The following is a 20,738-nucleotide window of genomic DNA, read 5'->3' on the forward strand; positions in this document are numbered from 1 at the left end:
CCTAAATTCTTACCAGGCTATGGAAATTACCTCATTTTTGTGGAAATTTGTAAGGCGTATCTGAATAACCTTAAAAATATTTTCAGAGCTCACAGTATCAAGACAGAAAACTTAAAACAATCCATCCAAAGAAAACTATGCTATTCTCCTCTTTAATTTATTTTTCTTTGAGAAATATTTAAAACCAGCGCACATTCTTTCCCGCTGCTTCCAAAGAGGAAAGAGTTGGATGTGCTGGACTAAGGTAGGAAGAAGCAATACCAGTCAAACTGAGTTAACAACTTAGAGTTATAGTATATAGTATAAGAGTAATGTATAAGAATTGTGCTACAGTTGTGCTACAAGAAACAGTTGTTAGTTTTCCCCCGTATGATGTTAGCTTTTAAAGTTTCCCTATTTTTTCTAGCTCATAAGATAGTCTCCAAAAAAAGCTGAATTCTAAATAATAACCATTGTTATCTACCCCAGAAAATGATGTGTCCAGAAACACTGTAAAGTAGCCGTAACAAAATTCATTTATCTGTGATTGAGGAAACCTGTAAGGAATCTGAACTCGAATGTACAGTATATAACTTGTACATTATTTATATTATGGATGCATATGATATATGTATCTAAAATAAAGGCATATCCCCATATGCATGTATGGTTAGATACCCTTTGTTTCTAGCTGTGTATACTTACGAAGGATATCTGGAGCCTGGATTAGACTGAGGAAGTCATCTTCCGTCTCTTGTTGAGCATATTTCAGAAGTGAGCGCTTATGTGCGGCTGTCAGAACCTCCTGAAGAACATCAATGTTTCGAAGCTTCTTGCACAGACCACAGACTCTTAGAGCTTCTTCATGGTAAACAATGGCTTTGCGTAAATGTGCTTTCCCTGAAAGACATTAGGAACTATTGGTCGTCCCCCACAGACAATAAATACAAGGTAATTTTCAAATTGTATCTAGTAGCTGGGTAAAACTCATAGGTACCTAGCTGTTTTCTCTGAACTTTGTCCTTTAAAACAGTGAGAACCATCAGTCCTTCAGGCATGTAGTCGTACAACTGGGACAAGGCTTTCTCCTGCTGATCTTCATCATCACCGGACTGCACTATAATACAGAATACAGATTCAGAACATTAACCATTAGACATCTCTTGGTGCCCTGTTCCTTTAGGTGTATCGTTGTGTAGTTATTACTACCTTCTCTCTATATGCAGTCAAATATTTTCACACATGTATATTGATGGGAATTTCACGTTTTTAGGACTCCTATCAATTTTATCATCTGCAGTATGCAATTAATACTCATATGCCAGAATATATTTACAAGAATTAAACAATTTAGTAGCATATAACGGATGTAATATTTCTTTTGTTTCTGCAAAGTTCGTTTACTGAACATTCACATTCTTCTGTAAAGGACAAAAAAAGCACGGCCTCATATCTGAACAGGAAAATGGCCACAAATTAACAAGTATTGAACTTCAAAGTCCCTGACTCCTACTCGACCATATTATAACTGTTTATGTGTTTATTATTGTTATTTATATGAATAAGTAGAAAATGTATGATTCTTACATTCATGGTCACACAGAATGGTGGCAATGAAATAATGTGCCAGAGCTTTGTAATGGTCTGACTTTATTTGTGCCAGTTTAGACCAGGAATAGGGAATATTCTCTTTCACTGGTTCCTGATTCATTGCGGTGTTAACCAGCATGTAAACCTCTCCCACCTAAAATAAAGCACAGAATTGAAGTATGAGAATTTAACATTAGTTATTAGGAGCTCAAGTAAGGGATATTATATTCAGCCTTAAGATAATTTCACATGCATCACATCAGAGGGGAAAAAAATGGTTAGAAAGGGTTGGAAATAAGTTTTGAGACAATTTGAAATTCCATCTCTGATTTTCCCTTACAAGAAAAGTAAATCAATTTTGTACAAGAACAGATGGACAAAGTCAGTCAATCTATATGGCTTCAGAGTTCAATTAAAACACCTTATAATAAACAATTTTAAAATTTCAAATACATCTTATTGGGTTAATTCAGCTGTGAAAAAGGGTGAAGCATATTACTTATACAGAGGTTTGTGCTTCGCTTCTGAAACTGTGGAGTCATATCTACCCTTAAGTTCGTGTGGTCTATTTAAAACTGTGCTACTGTCCTTTATGGAGAGGAAATAAAATAGCTTTTCAAGCAGTGAATGTTGCTTTAATAGATCAAACTACTCCACCTGACAGAATCTAAAATCTTTCCCCTGCAGCTGATCAATCCTACAGGTAAGTCAGGGTGGCTTTACAGGACTGGCAGGAAAGGCTTTGCCCATTTATCTAGCATGGAACCAATTTTATGTATCTCCTACTCTGCAATGGCTCAGAAAGCATATTCATATCTTCTTGGCATACCCCATTTTTGATGTCAGCAACCTCAATCAAGTACGAACACAACCTTCTGGGGCACAGCCTGTGTCCCCGTTTTTCAGGCAAGTCCCAAGACAGCTCTGCAGCTACCAATCTGGCTCTGCTCAACAGAGTCCTCCCCCAGTTACAATCTAGTTATTCTTTTGGACTTAAGCTTTTTAGGTTCTAACCGAGAACTACACAAACGACCCTGTCCCCTTGTATGTTGTTCTGTGGACACGATCTGTACTGTTTGAAAAAGCAATATGATCAATAGCTTGTAAAAAAAACTTCAGCAAGTTCACTGCCCAAGTGTTCCAGCATTTTTCTAGTAAATTTTATGAATTAAAAAAAAAAATCATTACAGTTCTAAACTAATGATATTTAAATTGCACCTATTTGTGTTTTAATCTTCTGAAAGGTTGTGATTCTCATTGTAGCTTGTGAGCTGTCCCTTGTTATTTTTGATTTTCAGTAATGGTTGTTAACATTTAGGTTTAATAAATTCCCTTAATAACATAGTAACCTAGTAACATAGGTTACTAATTTTAATCATCAAATACTAAATTTTAAGTATCATATTTTACCTTGGCAACTTCCTGTGTCATTTTCACTAGTGTGAAAAACTCATTGCGTATTCCAGGAAGACCAATCTGCTCAAAAACACACTCTTGAGCTTGTGCAAGCATCATTTTTACCAGTACGTTCAGCATAGCTGGGCTCATATCATAACTTGGTGTGTGAGTAAAGGTCTCCTTTAAGTAGCTTAGGACTCCTGAAATTACAAAATGTTTTTGTCAGCATTACAGAGAGGGAAACAAGTGAACTTAATTCTAGCGTGTAGCATAATCATTCAGACTGAAAGCATACTCTACAGCAATATGAAGGGATTCTTCGTACACGTGAAATTAAACTGACCTACAGGTTTTGCTTTGCACAGTTCTCAAAATTACAACTCAGAGAAGCAACAGGAGCTGTAAGTTTTGAGGGCAATACCTTCAGATTTGCTTATAACAGTTCTTGTGATTGACCATAGAGCTGTGTTGAACTGAATGTGACTTGTATAAGGGAGTGGTAGGCTCGGGCTTATACACAGAACGAGAGAAAAAAAGAAATTTACACAGCTATAAGGAGGTGACAGTAGAAACCTTGGATGGAAGGAAAAAACACAAACCTATGAACTTAATTAATTATGAAATTTTTTTTTCAGATGCTGCTAAACGCACTGTGTCCCAATGAAAGCTCAGTTCTATCCCTGTAAGTAAACTAGAACAGTCTATTTAATAGTGTAAAATTAGATCCTGCTTTAGACGTTTTTTCCACCAACACATTAATCGTTTTTATCATTTATCAAATTAAAAACAAACACTAACTGTAGTGTAAATATTAAGTAACAGTTTCACGGATGGAAGCATAACGTTCAGCATGCACGTCATCCAGCTCGTTTAGTGAGTTCTACTAGCCTGCTAATTGCTGATAATACTACAAAAGTGTAACGATAAGACCTCTGCTTTTTAAGTGTCCCAGCTTCTGTAATCTTACTTCTTGCCACTACGTTCGGTTCTGGCCATGTTGTGCTGTATTTTCTTACTGCTGGTTTCTGAGATGTTTCCTTTTCTGTGTTACAACTTGTGTCTTAACTTGTTAATACGTCCTTACACAAAGTTCAATTATGGCCATATCTGCCTTCTTGCACCAAAAAACCCAACCCCAACCTGGCCAGGCACACCCCAAGTCCTGATGCAGTGCCCTACTGAAAGGAACTGAAAGTACAGATGGGGAATTTTTGTTTTTCATTCCTAACATATTTCTGCTTCTGCAGTAAGGATGTACACAACAAGAGCTTCACTGAGGATAAACATTTAGCGAAGAGAAACGGTTAATACATGCTCTCTATTGTGTCTCCACCAACATGATGAGAAGTGTTACGGAGCCGTGCACAGGTACAATGAAATGCCTCCTGAGCACATTGCTTTGGGGCCCTGCAAAGGTACTGGGGTAGCAAATGATGCATTTCAATTTATGTATTAATTCTATTCTGCAAATAAGTTGAAGTGAAAAGCGGTAATTTTTTTATTTGCAAAATGGAAGGAGCAGCAGCAAAATGGAGAAATTTTTAAAGTATTGAAGTTTCTTTTAGATGAAATACAAAGGTTGAAAAACAATTTATTTAATAAATGCATGTAGAAATATGATCAAGTTTTGGTGATAGCTGTATATTCAAAAGGGGGTTTTATGACAATCCAACTCTGTGGCCCACAGTTTGTAGCTGATAAAGCCACCCATACAATGGAAATGAATAGCCACAGATTGTTAGTGCAAAAATAAATCTTACAGTACATATTAATTACGTAGGTCATGTCTTTAAGTATTACATGTAGCACATGACATTTACAAAAAATTAGAAAATCTACTTGGAAAAAAACAAAACAAAAGCTTCTCTAACATGTTAATTCAGGGGATATGATTCCCTTTGTTAAAATTTGTATTTTTCTTCTCTTGGGACAGAGATTGATACAGTATTTTAACCTGTTTGCCTTTGGAATCTATGGAAAATATGTAGTCAACTTCCAATGAATTGCTAATTTCACCAGAGAACACAGTAAGATTAATTTTTGAAGAGACCATACAGAAAACTAGGGTTTAAGCCCTTTATGACCCTTTAAATTCTTTCTCGTACAGATTTTACACCAATGTAATATTACTGAGGTAAAAGCAGCTATGTTGGTGAAGGAAAAAATTAACAGAGTTAACATTAGGGCTATTACTCAGACCTTTGAACTGCAGTTCATTAATCATTAACCACAGTATTCACTGTCTTTATCTGCATGTTCAGACTACAGTTCCAGGTTTTGAATTAAAGCTTCATCTCAGGTCTTCACTAGGCTTCTTGAATTTCCCTATTCCTCTTTTTTTTGTGTAACGAAGTCAGTGGGATATGCAGAAGTCTGCAGGATGTCAGGATGAGATCAGGAATATCTGCATAAAGACCTTTTCAGTATTTTTAAATTTGTACCTGCAGCTCTCTGAAAAGCATCAACAGCATTTTCAAGTCCGGCCTGGGTCTGACGATTGCATCTTGTTCCAATCTGGGTGTAGAGGGCTCCGATGTTGAATAAAATACTAGCTTTTTCAAGCAACAGATTCTGCTGACACACTGGGACACCTGTGAAGGAATCATACCTTGGGAAACAAGTATTAGAAGAAGTGTTAATATTAGCAGAATCCATTGAAATAACAGTTACTTTCAATCTGTTTTTCAAAAAAAGCAGTGGAATTCTTAATAATTGTACTGCTACAGAGAAAATGAAGGTGAACAGAAACACCATTATATACTGTGAGGACAATCTAAATGCTGCAAGCCAGAGAACAGCTTTATTTGAGGCTTAGTTTTCAGCAGGTTTTACAGTGGTGCCTCCATGAGCATGGTATATCTAATTCAAAAGAGCCTATAAAACATCAGAGGCTGGGAGTATACTGGGGCAGTATCCATATGTGCTGTTATGTTCTTGTACTTAGTTATTGCCAAAGATCAGCTATTAGCATGGTCAGATCCTCTATAGCTTGTATTTTTAAGTTTCTTCTTGCAGTTATGACTAGAAATTTAACAGTTCCTCTTGGCTGCTTGGTAGTCATCTTTTTTCATCACAAAAACTCTGAATTCAGAGTCAAACTTTGCTCACAGATGTAATAAAAAATCTGCTATAATAAATTAAGTTGCTCCTCCTCTCTTCTGGCCCAAATCCTCCTCTTAACAAATTGAAGGAGGGGAATTAAGGTCTGAACCATTCCCCATCTGCTTCATGCACTAAAGTTCAGAGTCCAGGAAACATCTGCAGGTATCCAAAATTAAGATTATTTTCTCTTTTTTTCCCCTGTGCTAACCTGTAGCCCAAGTCATAATCTACCCAATGGCTTCACTCTAAGCATGAAAAAGGTGTATTGTATTCAGGTTTACTCTTAACACTAAAAAAAAAAAAAAAGTAATTAACAACACACTGCAGGGAGTGAGGGGGGAAGCACACTGACATGCTCAATTTAAACAGAAGGCAGTTAATGATTAACAGTGTTAAAAAAAAAAAAAAGACAAAAGACAAACATGAACTACACACTTACCATGTAAATAAGACTCCCATGTGCCTGGTGGGTGGGAAAAATCTGTTTTCTACATAACCAAGTTGAAGGAAATAGCTTATCAACATCTCAATGCCAGCTTCATCTCGGCTAGGAGTGCGGCAGGCCTTAAAATAAAACAGATTAAAATGAAGCGTATTCTGCTGTTACAGGATGAATACTGAAACACCAAGGACAAAGCTCTGCTTCCTTTGGACTTCTACATATCACAGAAATGTGTGGAATCTGGGAATAGTAAACTTAAGGCCATATGGATGCATTCCAAATAAGAGTTTTTCAGCTGCACAGAAGTAGTACACAACCTTTAAGGAAGCAAAGAGGATCTGTTTGGCAAGTCTCAGAGTTAATTAAGGAAGCAAAAGGGATCTGTCTGGCAAGTCTCAGAGCTAATTAAATAAAGATTGTTGGTATTTTATGACAGCTACAAACAAAGTTTGTGTTTCTAGTATAATACAAGAAACAAACAATAGTTAGAAATAACCACCATTCTACTACAATATTTTGCTGGATTAATTGACTTCAACACTCTTCCTGCTAAATTTAAAATACTTTAAAGTAAATCTTATATTTACAGGATTTACAAAGTTCTGTCAATAGCTCAATCACTTTGCATACTTCATCCTTTTCTTTACTTGTTCTTTACTCAGATTGTAAAGCTCTTGGACAATGGAGATTAATGTTCCGTATCTCAGAAATTAAGTCAATTAGAATATGGTAAGTTATAAGTAATAATGGCATATTCTGATTCCATACAAATGTTATTATTTACAATTGTAGATTAAAACACCTCATGGCATGCCATACTTGAACTTACTTGTCTCAGATCCATGAGATCTGCTATTTCATCTTCATACTCAGAACTGTCTTCACTATAATGTTCCAGAATAAAATCCTAAAAAAAAAGGTAAAAAATTGGAATATCTAAAATTAACCTAAACTATTCATTTTTTTCTGCAGTTGCAAAGAAGTACAAGATTGATTTGGTAGTGATTTGCATAGCGTCTACTCCCTTCCAGTCAATAGCACAGTAACATATAGCAAAGAGACTAGAAAAAGACAATAGAAGTAATAATTTGATTCTATATCCGAGACAAGAAATTTCAGTCTGGTGCAAAGGAACCAAATGCCTATTACATCAACTCCATTGGGTTTTAAAACAAGAACACTTAGTGGTTTTGAAAGGGACAAATGAACCCTGTTAGCTAAAAGAACAAGGGAATCCAGTGACCATAAAAACTTGTTAACAGAAAGAGACTGCCAAATTCTTGGCAGTCCTAAACTATATTAGGACAATTCCACTTAAATTAACAAAGCGGCAATGGCATAAAGTGGTACCATAATCTGTCCATGGAGATTAACCTTCAGAAATAAAAGCAGAGACAAATGCTACGGTGATGTAAGATTTATCATGAGATAAATCTAGATTGCACAATACACAGTAGTCCAAAAAATACAGAAGGTGGCTCAAATAGCCAGCAAAGCACATTAGCCAACAAACAGGCAGTGTTAACACTGCAACGCTGCTTCCCAGCTGGGCTAGCCTGGATAGTGCAAGGTGGAGCATCACTGCATTATGCTGAGTAAAACCTTCATTACTACTTCCTTACACAATAAGTAGTAATCAATAGTCTTATTGGAACCAAAAACTGGAGAAGGAATTTTTATTCTCTGTGGTTTCACTCTACTGTCTCCAAAGTGGGATATCTTATAACATCTTCTGACTCCTTGTCCTAGTTAAATATGAGCAGCGATCCAAATAATTGGTGGTTAATTTTTAACACATTGTAATCTCAGTTTTAGGGCAAATGAAACAAATAATAATTTGTACATAAAGTACTTCTGCTTTTTTAAACAAATCTGAAATGGAAGTTATTTCTGTTAACTATTCATTTTGAAATGTGTCTCTGAAATTTACCTTGAGAGGGAGTGTAAAGTCTACCTCTTTGGTTTCCTTCAGGCCAAGAGGTACCAAGGGAATGCTGAAAGTCTCTCTATGGAAAGAAAAACACAAAAAGATTCAGAAATATTTGTTTTCTGTTTGTCTATTGATAATTACGTTTGTTTCACTTGATGACAGAAAGTTAGTATGCTGATGGGTGTTCACGTAAAAGGTACATAGTTTATAGCAGTTCCTTTCTGCCCAAGAAAGTGTGCTTAATGGCCTGTGACTCCTCAAGAAGAGAGCGAGGAAAGCTACTTACCTGTGCTTTTTTGTTGTTTTTTTCTTTTCACTTCAGCCTATTTTTCCTTCAAGGAAAGGAAAGGAGATTCTCAAAGGTTGGCTTACTGCAATTTACCTCAACTTTTATACACCTGCACAAGTTCTGTGGACAGAAAACCGCTTCACAGCTGCTAGGAGATGTGTCACAGTAAGAGTTATGGTATTATCAATAGTTATCACCAGTATTTTAGATGCTACCAGTGGTTTCCTATGTAGAAGTGATGTGTGTCTAACATGGGAAAAAGCAGGGCCAAAGCATACCAACTTTAACAATGAAAGGTCTAAGAGTAGGAAGTCTGAGAACTATGTAGTTTGTAGACAATGCTAGGTGTTAACCTCTAAAAAAGTCAGCCTCTAAGATATCAAAGGCAATACGGATAAGGACTGCGCCTTAAAAAAATCTGATCCTCGAGAGAATACACATCTGTATCACGGACTTAAACCCAGATCACACTAGCTAATAAGACTATTATGAATTATGAATTAAAGATCACCATTTATTCCTCAAAAACTACATATATTGCTCTTCCACTAAGAATATTACACAATTAGAAAGATCAGAATTGCTTCCAGACACATAGTTTGTTGAGTATATTTAACAGATCAGTATTGGGCAGTTATAAGGTTTATCTGATATTTTCCTTTTTCCTGAAAACAACTGATTGACCATCTAATCATTGTTTAGAGCGTTCCATTACCAACTACAAAATCCCAAGGTGTGATTCATTTATGGTCTTATCAGCAAAGCCAGCAAAATCACTTTCTTACTGGTGAAAATTCCATCTTGGGAAGGTGGGAGTAGGAGTGCAGCTTCCTCAGCGGAGGAAGAGTCCTTAAACTGTCACGATCCCGAAAATGTCTCTGCTAGCATGAAAAGGGCTCCCAGGATACAGAGCCAAAACACCACTGCAGGTAGTGCAAATGATCTGATTTCTGACGAGGCTTTTAGAAGAAATCACAACACTTTTACAAAAGATTTTATCAAGACTTTCTCCCCAAAAGGAAGTGAGACACACAGGAAAGAAATCCTAATTTACTGATCTAATGAATTCTAGTACCACCCACAGTCCCTGTAGACACCAGCATTTGTCATTCAAAGGAACGGAATTTCTATTTTTTAAGTTTCTAAGGTGCCACACCCATGGCGTCAACATCACGGGGGCATTGAACAGTTAGGGAGGGGATCCTGTATTTCCAGAACTGAGCAGAAATAGCGCCATGGTTCTCAATCCAGCTGAGATATGTGCAAGTACTGGGAGGGCTAACCCTCCAGGCTGGTGTAACACAATACCGGCTAACCCAGCAATGTGGATGTGACCGCATGCTGATGACTACGTGCACAATAGATTCAGAGAGCAACTATTAACAGCTATTTGCTATACGAGGCTGGAGAGCAGTTACAGAGGGAGTAAGTTATTTTAGCTGATGGAACATAAGAAGCATTTAGAGTTTAGAATGAACAGCATCAGAAAGGTAAAACACCATTCAAAACAGACCGGGAAATAGGATCAGGAGAAAATAAAAAGCATACTACTGTCCAGCCACAAGGCTTCTACCTGGCTTGGGGCCTGACCTACTGCTTCACCCTTCATTGAGAATCCAAATATTTCCAATATTCTTTAGCTAGAAGAAGGAACAGTACTTCTAGAGTCTTGCTCTCATTCCCACAGCCATAGCTTCCATACTGCTCTCTATGCTCACATGCATCTATGAAGACTGGTAAAACCTTGAATGAAAAACACTTTCACATCAAATAGTTGTCAAAGTTTGACATAGGAGTGGAGGGCAGGAACTTTAGCACAAGTTTCTCTTTGAGAAAAATGAAACATAGATATTTTGCATCAGGTCAGCATTCAGTTGAAAGAAACCCCACTGGAAATGTGCTTAGTCTTATACATGAAGAATTCCTTGTAGTCCACCTAGAAGTTAACACCTAACAAAGAATAGTGCTAAGAGGGACCCAAATTTATACCTCCCTCGTATGAAGTGCTTCAATTTGTGTCTTGAGCTGCTAATATTAATCAAATAGTAAACGTTTAGTTTTAGAAGCAGAAGACGATCATTGCAGTATTCAGGCAATGAGTAACTCTGAAGTTTCATCTTTGAGGAATCCATTGGAATTTGAAGTTTAGTGTGCTTTTTGAAGTTGGAAAAATACCTTGGAACAACTCCAACTTCATCTACTAAATATTTCTCTGGTTTAGCCAGCTAATTTATGGATTTCTGTCACTGAAGTGCACACCTTAAAGATTACCTTGAGTCTGCTCTGAGCTCCAAATCAGTGTTGGACCTCTCCAGGTAAAGAGAGGACTGTTGTACACACTGCGTTTTAGACCAGATATCAGTAGGTTTGCTCACTCCAGAACGCACTGAACCAATTAGCCATTTTAGTACTAGAAATTCTGCTAGGTGCCACGTGTTTCCCCGTAAAGCCCCAAAATCTTTCAATTCTTTCAGTACTCTCCTCTACAAAGGAACTCTAAGGATTAGTGGTGCATACCTTTCCCAAGTGAAAGACAAACATACAGACTAACCCTTAGTCAACAAATCTACCATCAAATATGTTCTCTTCCTATCAAGCTCACTGTTCTTTCACGTAATTATTGTCCAGCACTCACATCCACCTAGAAACAATTTTGTTTCCACTAGTAAACAAAAAATCTGTTAATAATTGAGTAACTTAGCTTTATACTTACTCTGTATTTTGATAAACTTCTACTGAGATATTAAGTCCTTCCAATTCCTCCTTTAAGATCTGCAGGTCTGAGTTTACAAAACTCAATTCCAGTAGTACCTGCTCTCGTACTTTGTTGTTGGTGGTTGCTCTGCAGAAAGAGACACATATGATTTTTTTTATTCTACAGAAAAGGTTCTTTACATAAGCTTGGTTGACTCCCTTGCTATAGCATTCTCAGCATTTTTAAGATTTTTTTTTTTTTTTATCTCCTTAAGAGATAATACAAGACCTCATGTTTCAGAATTTATTAGGTTTTTCTGTCAAGAGAGAGCCTGGGATAGTTTCCAGATAAGTGCATGCAGACACATAAAAGGTTTGCTATTGTGCTAAGTTTTTTTACGTGATTCAGGGTCAGGCTGAGTTTCAGATACATTAATGAACAAAACTAAAGCATCTTAAACAGAATCACTGCCTATTCTTGGATTACGTGATCTTTTCCTAGAAGAAGATATGAGGGTGAAGGTAGGGGGAGTCAGGAGATATTTTTTCAAGAGACTTCCCCACTTTATAAACTGAATAATGATCTGTTGAGGCTTCGGATCCTAAGAATAAGAGAAAACAACTTTTCCCATAAAACTGTTACTACAGAGTGTTTTACAACCAAATATACAGATAGAAAGATATTTCTTTTTAATACAATACAGTTTTCTCTATAATTTTATTTTGTTGGATACAAATAGGCTTTTTTTGTTTGCTTGTTTCCTTTGCCATTTATATATTTACATGACAATATTTCGAACTGCTAGCACAGTGGATGTTAGTATTTAGCCCCCCCAGAGCATTTCTGTGTGATTTCTTACCTGTGTATTTCAGAATATTGCATGACTATTTCTAACCTGATTCTCCATACAGTATTACTGTTTTCAAGAGGCTTAAATTGTTATCTATAACCACAGGTATGAGTTTAAGATAAAAGGCCTTGATCCATATCCAGGCTTAAGATATTGTACTCTGACAGTAGACAGTCCAAATTGTTAGACAATACAAACTTATTTTAAGTTTGCAGCATTTTGCATTTAACTTTATCGTATGGCAAGGTTCACCCTCATAAATATTTATTAACAACCCCCTCATACATTTAGTCTCCCCTCGGAACAATCCCTCAGTTTTATGTAGCAGCTTGGTGAAGAACTAGTTATTCCAAGGCTAAAATTCTAAGCTTGTACTTCATATTATAAATACGCGTTATCTGTGAATTTTCTATACTGTACTGAATACCTGAGATTGCTTAGATTAAGCAACGTTAACATCTGCTCCCTACATAAGCCAAACTGGACACAAATACAGGGTGGAGGGGATCTTCCTTGCTAAAGGCAGCACCACATAGATAACCAGGTGAGCTTTGATGCTAACCCAGCATTCTAATATCCTAGAATGGGGATTCTAATATCTTTCTCAGAAACCCCAATGGTCCATCCAGGTGAACTTCTCCAATATGGCTATATTGCTCTCAACATCCATGCCAATTTAGAGTTAATTTGATTACCTTTTCATGCTGTTGCAGTGTAGACATACTTTAAGGACAATCATCAAAAGACAGCAAGAGGGACAACGTAATATCCTTGAGATCCACATAACTCTACTGTGAATTCATTTTTGACTCAGAACTTCCAGAACAAAAGTCAACGAAAAGGAGAGGGTGACTTTCAGAAGTTATAAAAACAAAAGTCTTTGCACTATATGGATCACTTTTTTCAAATCTAGTGCTTACATTCAGCCATAAGTAAAGAAACACACATTTCTAGTTTTTTTTTCTCAAGTCCTACTGCAGGAAGCTCCTTGTAGACAGCAATTGGTTTGCTTATTTTAGATGATGAAATGCAAATAGAATCTCAAAACATAAAGCTTATTTAGGAGACTGTAAATATGTCTAGTCACGTGAACTATCTAGTGGTCAGGTTACTTTTAAAAATGCTTCTTTCAAGGAACTACAAAGTTTCAATAGTCTAACAGGTGTAAATTCATTTCAGATTTTTAATAACTTAGAAATAAGTCTGATCCTCTATTCTTCAAATAGACTTACTTCCCACGCTTGTCAATAGCAACTTCAGTATTTCAGCAGTTAATACTGGTATCAGGAGCTGAACTTTAGGACATCTTTCGGTTGAATGTTAGAGTAACCAGTGTTCACATTAGGTATTACTTGTCTCTTTAGCCTTTCCAAAACACTGCTGAGTTGGCATGCAGAAACATTTACTGAGTTAACAGTGCTCAGTTTCAAAAGCAGATATAAGAATTTTGCTATGCCATGCAAAAGATAGCAAAAGACCCTAAGTCTTACTCCATAAGTAATTTACCAGAAAACAAAGCAAAATGAAGACAGTCACAGAGGCTAAAACTACATAAGCTTTGCACCTATCACCTCTCTTGCCGAGAGTGGAGATAAAGGCAGGTGACAGGCAAAGGGCAATTAATGGCAAATTTAAGAAAAATTAATTTATCCAAGCATTTTCACTTCTCTAAGGGAAGTATATTGACTATATATTCTGAGAGTCCCATTTGTTCCTCCAGTCGCAGAGAAACAGACACTACAGGAGATTACTGCAGATGAGTACTCGGGAAATTTTCAGTTCTGTGGATATGATGGATTGTTGGAAAGTTACAGGACTGTTTGCTAAGCAGTTAATTACAGGAAGTAATAGCCTCAAGACAGGGTCAACATTAGGCTATTCGTATAGGGACAGCCACATAAGAAACTGTGTCTTAGAAAAGATTTGGTGGACAAAATATAATAGATAAAGGGCAAAATCTCTTCCAGTTACCTCAAACTGTAGGAGAATTTGGTGGCAACCGGAACCCAGCTCAAATGAGATGTGCACTACCCTGCTACTCCTGTGTCACACTACTACATGGAATAAATACAGCAACTGATAATCCTTTCCACTGTGGAGCACAGATCTAAAGGATCTTGGAAAAGGCAACCGCATAGTGACAATACCTTTATTTGCTTTAAGGTGTAAAAAGGACTCATTACAATATTGAGCAAGGTTCACTTGCCAACATCACTAGCAATAAAGCTAATCAAACTGAGCAACATAAGGGAGTCTAACATTCAGCTAATTTGCTACAACACAGCAGCTTCAAAAGTGCACTTTATAGCAGGTAATAACTCTGTAGGGCTACAGCATTAAAAAACTCCAGGGAGATTGACAAAGCATACAGCAGCATGTTAGGGGAGCTGTTAGGCAGACTGGAAAAAAGTAATAGCTTAGAGACTTTTAAAAAATTAAGAAAATAATCATTTTGTTGCTCAGGCAAGAGAACTAAGAAGTTATGATACATACCTTAAAAGATTTTCAGCACCTGCTCTCATTCTTACTGCTTTTAAGATCTGTTGGTTTAGGACAGCTCTTTGATTTTGCAGTTTGCTTCGACCAGTCTCAGCAAGAGGATTACAACCCTAGAATAAAGGAAACAAGTGTTTTTGTTGCTGTTGAAAGAGACTCTGAAAAAGGAGTAACACTGAATTTGAATTAACTTTAATGGTATGGGTTTTGTGTGAATACAAATTAATTACATTGACATCAGTGATCAATGACAGTGTTTCTTTTCTCAAACTTGGTCTTTAAAAGCAAAAGAGACACCATGACCAAAGCATTTGACATTAAAATCCAGGCAGAAAATATTTGGTTTAATATTTGTTACATACATGTGTGAGCCACTCTGTTCTCCTCTAGAAATCTTTTGAAGATATTTTCCAATTACAACCAAATTTGATGGTGTTAGTAAGTTTCTATGGGTTTCATAAAAACAGCATCTGGCAAGGCAGTACCTCCTATCAAAGCTTCTGCTGAACCTTTGCAAAATATCAGAGTTCCATACTGGGATATAAGAAGCCTATCAAAACCAGGCTTTGGTGGCACCACCGTTCACAGTTCTAAGAACCTTTCTAAGGATCTCTGCTCTTCCTTCTGGTGCTCAGACCCCCAGTAGAATTCCTGTCCCTCCTTCCCCAAGTTCCTCTCTTTAGATCTCAAACTTACTTTTGGCACAATACTGCTTATCTGCACAGCTCTTCTTCACACCCAGGAAATGCTCTCAGATCTTTAAATCTAACCTGCCCTAACCCAACAGCGCCCTTGCATACTGCACCAAAAATGTGAAATGTGAATAAGCTTTGTAAGTTATGTCAGCTGTATATGTTCACAGTGCCAGATGCAATGATTTATCGGCCCATTTGTTTTTCTTGCTACCTGTTGGACAAACAAAGATTATATATTGATAGCTCAGTATCAAGTAAGATGAGAAATGGAATAATATGAGATGGGATATGGAATAATAGAACTTGACAGGGTAAAATGATGATTATATCTTTAGATACTCAAAGTTAAGCCCTTAAAAAGTAAAGCATGAAATCCAGAATTCACAAGAATGCTCCTGTGTACATGCATACCTTACACAAGCACAAGATTCAAACTACTGCAACCTGTGTTTGAGCAGGACTGAGCCACTGCATTCTGGTGAGCAGTGTTAAGCTAAAACTGTTATAGATGAATAGGACTGCATGTTTGTCTTTTTTTTTGTTGTTGTTTTTTTTTTTTCTTTAAGGGAAACACAACCTTAACACCTTTTTAAAATAGGTCAGAAGTTTCACTTCCACTTTTTTATTCTTTGCCTCTGCCCCCCACTTTTTCTTAAAAGTATCAAATGTTTTTGAATATCAATACTCATTTATAGCCAACCACCTCATGCCTGCAGCCTTAATTACTGATTCTGAAGCAAATAAGATCACTCTTTTTTTAAGGATTACCCTTAAGTAAAGCATGCCCTTTTGAGTGGCCCTGCTGGGCATCGTTACAAGGCTTATCAGGGTCCTGCTGGATTGTGCATTACACAAGCAGGAGGCTCAGATCTGCCTGATACACATCTTCCCTCAAGTATTCCAGCCGCTAAATTATGCACTATTTTGGACCTCTCCCTCTCGATTTTCACTAGAAAAACTTGGGTTTGATACAACACCATTTAAAAATCTCTTAATAAGCTCTAATTATGAGTGGTCAGGCAATGACATACCAGCACAACAAAAACAAGCATTTAAATAGAACACGAAGTTCTAACCATCTACTTGGAAGTTCAGTTCTTATTTGGGTTGGCAAGTGAAAGCAAACTGGCAATAGAGAAATGAGCTGATCAATCCAGATTACACTAGTTAACTGAGGAAGCACATAGCCTAATATCATTAATTTCAAATCTCTAGTTTGAAAAGTTTATAATAAATAGGTAAAATGACAGGAAGCTTGTGCAAACATCTTCAGAAGCACCGTTTGTCAGATAACTTGAAAAAACATGTCATTGCAGAAATGTTTCTGCATTGAAATACCAATTAGAGCAGAAACCCCAAACTTGGGTGCACAGCGTGTATGCTCTTTGTTGAGAAAGCACTGGCAGCAAGCACAATACATAGAAGATGAACTCTTTACCGGAGGACACACACATGTAGCAAATTCATTCACTGATCTCAGATTAAAAGTAGTCCTTTAACTACCAAATGCTCCTTTCCACACATTTATACACAGGGACATAAGCAAGGCACACTTAAAGGTACAACATGGTCAGCTGCTTTCTGCTCTTAGCCTTTTTCTTCTTCTGGGCTGCCACTGTTTTTCCTACTCTGCTTTTCCTTCACTTTGTGTTGTATAATTCTCTACTACTGGTATTCCAAGTCTTCCCTTCTATCCATGCCGTATCTCATTTGAACCTTGCCAATTATTTCCTCTTGCTTTCTGCATTCAGTTTGAATACTTGATTCTCATCTTGGGCCTTTCATCTTTACATCCCCATATAGGTCTGTGATACTTTCTTCCAACTTCTTTCTCAACCACTTAGCCCAAGCGTCCTTCCTATCATATCCTTGCCTTGCCCTTGTCTTCATTTTCTCCACAAAGCTGCAGCTTCTTTGCAGAACACCCTGCCCTTCCTGTGAGCCAAACAAGTTTCATGACATCATTCAAATACTTCTTTACAGCTCTACTTCTGGGAAAGTTTTCAGAAAGATCAACTACTCGATTCCCAAGCCCATGAAGCTCACCAAAAAGTGGTGTGTTTATTTCAGTGGACCTTTGATCAAGCTCCAGTCCAGAAATCAAACAAGCTCCCATTAAACAATGAGTGCAAAAATACAATGATCTTAAACTCTGTGCAAAAAGAAAAAATGGCAGAAATGTTTCCCTGCATTTCAGGACCAGCCACTAATCTCTGTATGAAGCTTTAATGCAAAAACAGCCCTGGGGCCCGAGAGGAGAAGGCACTGACAGACTGAGGTATCCGTACCACTGCTGGCATGCCTGGAAGGGCTGCACTTTTGTCTCCCTGATGAAAGGCTTCTTGTAGATAGAGGAGTCTGTTTTCAGGACAGGCTCACCTGCTGCAGGCATCTACCTCCCATTTACTTCTCAAGGCCTGTAAGAAACTCTTGGTTTACCTGTTGGAAAATGCTGCTTTTTACATCTCCTGCACAGGGGATGCAGCCACTCAGATAGTTTGTGTTCATTTGCAGGCTTAAACTCTTTATTGTAATCAGGCTGCCAGAAAACTGGTGGGTAGATGACTGCATGGAGGACAGTGAAAATAACCAATAACTGGGGCGGGGTGTGTGTGTGTGGAAAAAGGGAATACACAATCTGGGGAAGATTCCCCCTTGTGTAAAGCACGAATTCTGTGTACTAAGAAGTTATTTATCCAGCAGGTCCAAGCAAGTGCTTCATTTTGTTTTCCTCCATGCAGAAGATACCTTTCCCCGACAGCATTTGTAGTTGGTTCACATTTGGACAATCCCAAGAATGTTAATGTTCAGTTCATTACAATATCTGGCAGCCAAACTTCCCAGCAGTTTCCACACCTACTATTTCATTTCTTGTCAACAGGATGCTAGATGCTTCATTTAATTACTGTTTATTTCTTTGCCGAGCCACGAGAACTTGGATAGTGAAGTAGATTTTACCCTGGTTTATACACTATCAGTAAAACTATTAATTAAATAGCAACAAAAGAATGGTTATTACTAACGAAGTTGCAAAAATGACCAAGGATAGAATATGATTTAAGCTTTCATTGCATGGCAGGGGGGCAGGGGAGGAAGGAAAAAACAAGTAAATTGAGTAACTCTGCTGTGAAGACAATTCAAATAGTAAACTCAGCTATCAGTTTTAGAGCCTTTCCCACCCCTCAGAGCATAGCTGCACTTCATAAAGAAGTGTTTAAAGTCCTTAAATATTATTATACTTTTAGCTCCTGAAGCAATAAAAGCTTCTTAAAACCTGAAGTTCGGTTAGCTAGTTACTTTATTTCTTCCTGATTGGTTGAATAGCATTGTTGAACCGCAGAATCAGGAAGCTGGTATGTTTTTAATATATCATTTTCAGAGGCAAGACCTGCACAAGAGCTACAGATTCTTGCCATGTGTTATTTACATACCTAGTCAGGTAACATCTTGAAAGAAACAGACACTGATTATTTTTTTTTCTCCCTCTCTGAGAAGACCCTCCTGCAGTGCTGCCTCTAGCACTGGGGCACCAACATCAGAAGGACACGGAGCTGTTGGAGCGGGGCCAGAGGAGGCCACAGAGATGCTGTTAGGGCTGGAGCCCCTCTGCTGTGAGGACGGGCTGAGAGAGTTGGGGGGGTTCAGCCTGGAGAAGAGAAGGCTCCGGGGAGACCTTAGAGCCCCTTCCAGTCCCTAAAGGGGCTCCAGGAAAGCTGGGGAGGGACTCTGGATCAGGGAGGGAAGCCATGGGACGAGGGGGAACAGTTTTAAACTGAAAGAGGGGAGATTTAGGTTAGATATGAGGAAGAAATTCTTTGCTGTGAGGGTGGTGAGCCCCTGGTCCAGGTTTCCCAGAGAAGCTGTGGCTGCCCCATCCCTGGAGGTGTTCAAGGCCAGGTTGGATGGGGCTTGGAGCAACCTGGGCTGGTGGGAGGTGTCCTTGCCCAGGGCAGGGGGTGGCACTGGGTGGGCTTTAAGGTCTCTTCCAACCCAAACCATTCTATGGTTTTGGACAAATAGACATGTCCTCCTGATGAAGGCTGGCCTGTGCAGGGCCTGCACATTTGACAGCGATCCTCTGACTAGCTAATGGGGCATGCTGGCAGAGTCCAATGGGATGGCTGCTCATCTCTTGCTAGAACCGATGCCTGAGCTTAGGTGGCAGGATACCCCTCTGGGTTTTATTTTTAAGTTTATAGACGTTATTCCCCCTCCACTTATCTGGCAAACAGCTGCATTATGAATGGGATGCTGTCTCTGTCTGGCCAGGCACAGCCTGCTCATGAGCAGGAGCTCAAGCAGGGCCAGGACATGGCTGGCTGTTTGGGACTCGCATGGGATTTAGGGGAGATTTTATTCTACAGACTGCATGGGGGAAGAGAGGGTAGGGATGCAAGCCTGTTGTCATGTACTCCAGGTTAACTATGGATGGACGGTATCCTGCCTCTGTACAAGGCACCAGTGCTTACCTCCATCCAAAGGAGCCTTCAAACCCCCCAGTCTAAGGGGCACAGGCAGTACCCTTGTGGTTTTCCAAGTTCAGGCTCTAGGCCTTGGGCAACCACTCACCGCAGAGGAAAGACAGATGCCAAAAGTATGGGTCCCAAATAAAGAAGCAGTTGTATTTAATGTGGATGGCAAGACAGAAGTATTTTTTAATATCAGAAATCCAGTTGTGATGGACACAAAAATCATGAGTGTTTGCCAAACAATGAGTAATCTCAGTAAGCATTTGAAATTAACATAAATATGCTTTATGAAGTGGTGGTTTGAACTGTTAAAATGAGCCACACACTGTCTGAAGGTGACACAGAGTTGAAACTGGGTGTGCCTTCTTACTTAAAATAAAACATTCCTTTCCAGCCAGTGCAACCTGTGCTGCTTGTCAAGCCCAGCAGTGTACGCAAATGGCCATATCCTCCAGATATCTAAATGTGTATGTAATTTAACATGCACATAAGTTCTTTGGCTGTAATAGCAATTGCAGTAAACAGCATGATTCACACCAGTATTTCTAGAAGTGATCCTAAGTCCTGCTAAATTATGATGTTTCTTTCCTTGCCTTCTTCCACTACTATAATTAAAGTTTTTCTTTGCACATTTCTACCAGTTCAATTTTGAAATTTTAGCTGTATACTGCAAGTCTTTCATCCGTAGAAGTTTTAACCAAGTTAAAAAAAAAAAAGCCAAAAAACCCAAAGCAGCGGGGACGGAAGATCTGGTCTTCCATAGCCTGGTCCACTTGTGCCATGAACAAGTATTTTACAGTTCC

At 38.2% G+C, this 20,738-nt stretch overlaps 1 protein-coding gene across 1 annotated transcript in view; it reads right to left on the reverse strand.

Moving 5' to 3' along the window:
* The window catches only part of RHPN2 (rhophilin Rho GTPase binding protein 2), a 30,816-nt gene that overhangs the window by 4,949 nt on the left and 5,129 nt on the right, over positions 1 to 20,738 (reverse strand). Inside the window, exons 2-11 of the mRNA XM_063334549.1 lie at positions 14,769 to 14,884; positions 11,444 to 11,572; positions 8,442 to 8,517; positions 7,341 to 7,418; positions 6,509 to 6,633; positions 5,409 to 5,575; positions 2,980 to 3,167; positions 1,567 to 1,723; positions 977 to 1,096; positions 685 to 879 (exon numbers count right to left, since the gene is read on the reverse strand). Coding sequence (XP_063190619.1) covers positions 685 to 879; positions 977 to 1,096; positions 1,567 to 1,723; positions 2,980 to 3,167; positions 5,409 to 5,575; positions 6,509 to 6,633; positions 7,341 to 7,418; positions 8,442 to 8,517; positions 11,444 to 11,572; positions 14,769 to 14,884 — 1,351 coding nt within the window. The remainder of the gene's footprint in view (positions 1 to 684; positions 880 to 976; positions 1,097 to 1,566; positions 1,724 to 2,979; positions 3,168 to 5,408; positions 5,576 to 6,508; positions 6,634 to 7,340; positions 7,419 to 8,441; positions 8,518 to 11,443; positions 11,573 to 14,768; positions 14,885 to 20,738) is intronic.

The sequence above is a fragment of the Chroicocephalus ridibundus genome, chromosome 4, assembly GCF_963924245.1.
Source record: "Chroicocephalus ridibundus chromosome 4, bChrRid1.1, whole genome shotgun sequence".
NCBI classification, from domain to species: domain Eukaryota; kingdom Metazoa; phylum Chordata; class Aves; order Charadriiformes; family Laridae; genus Chroicocephalus; species Chroicocephalus ridibundus.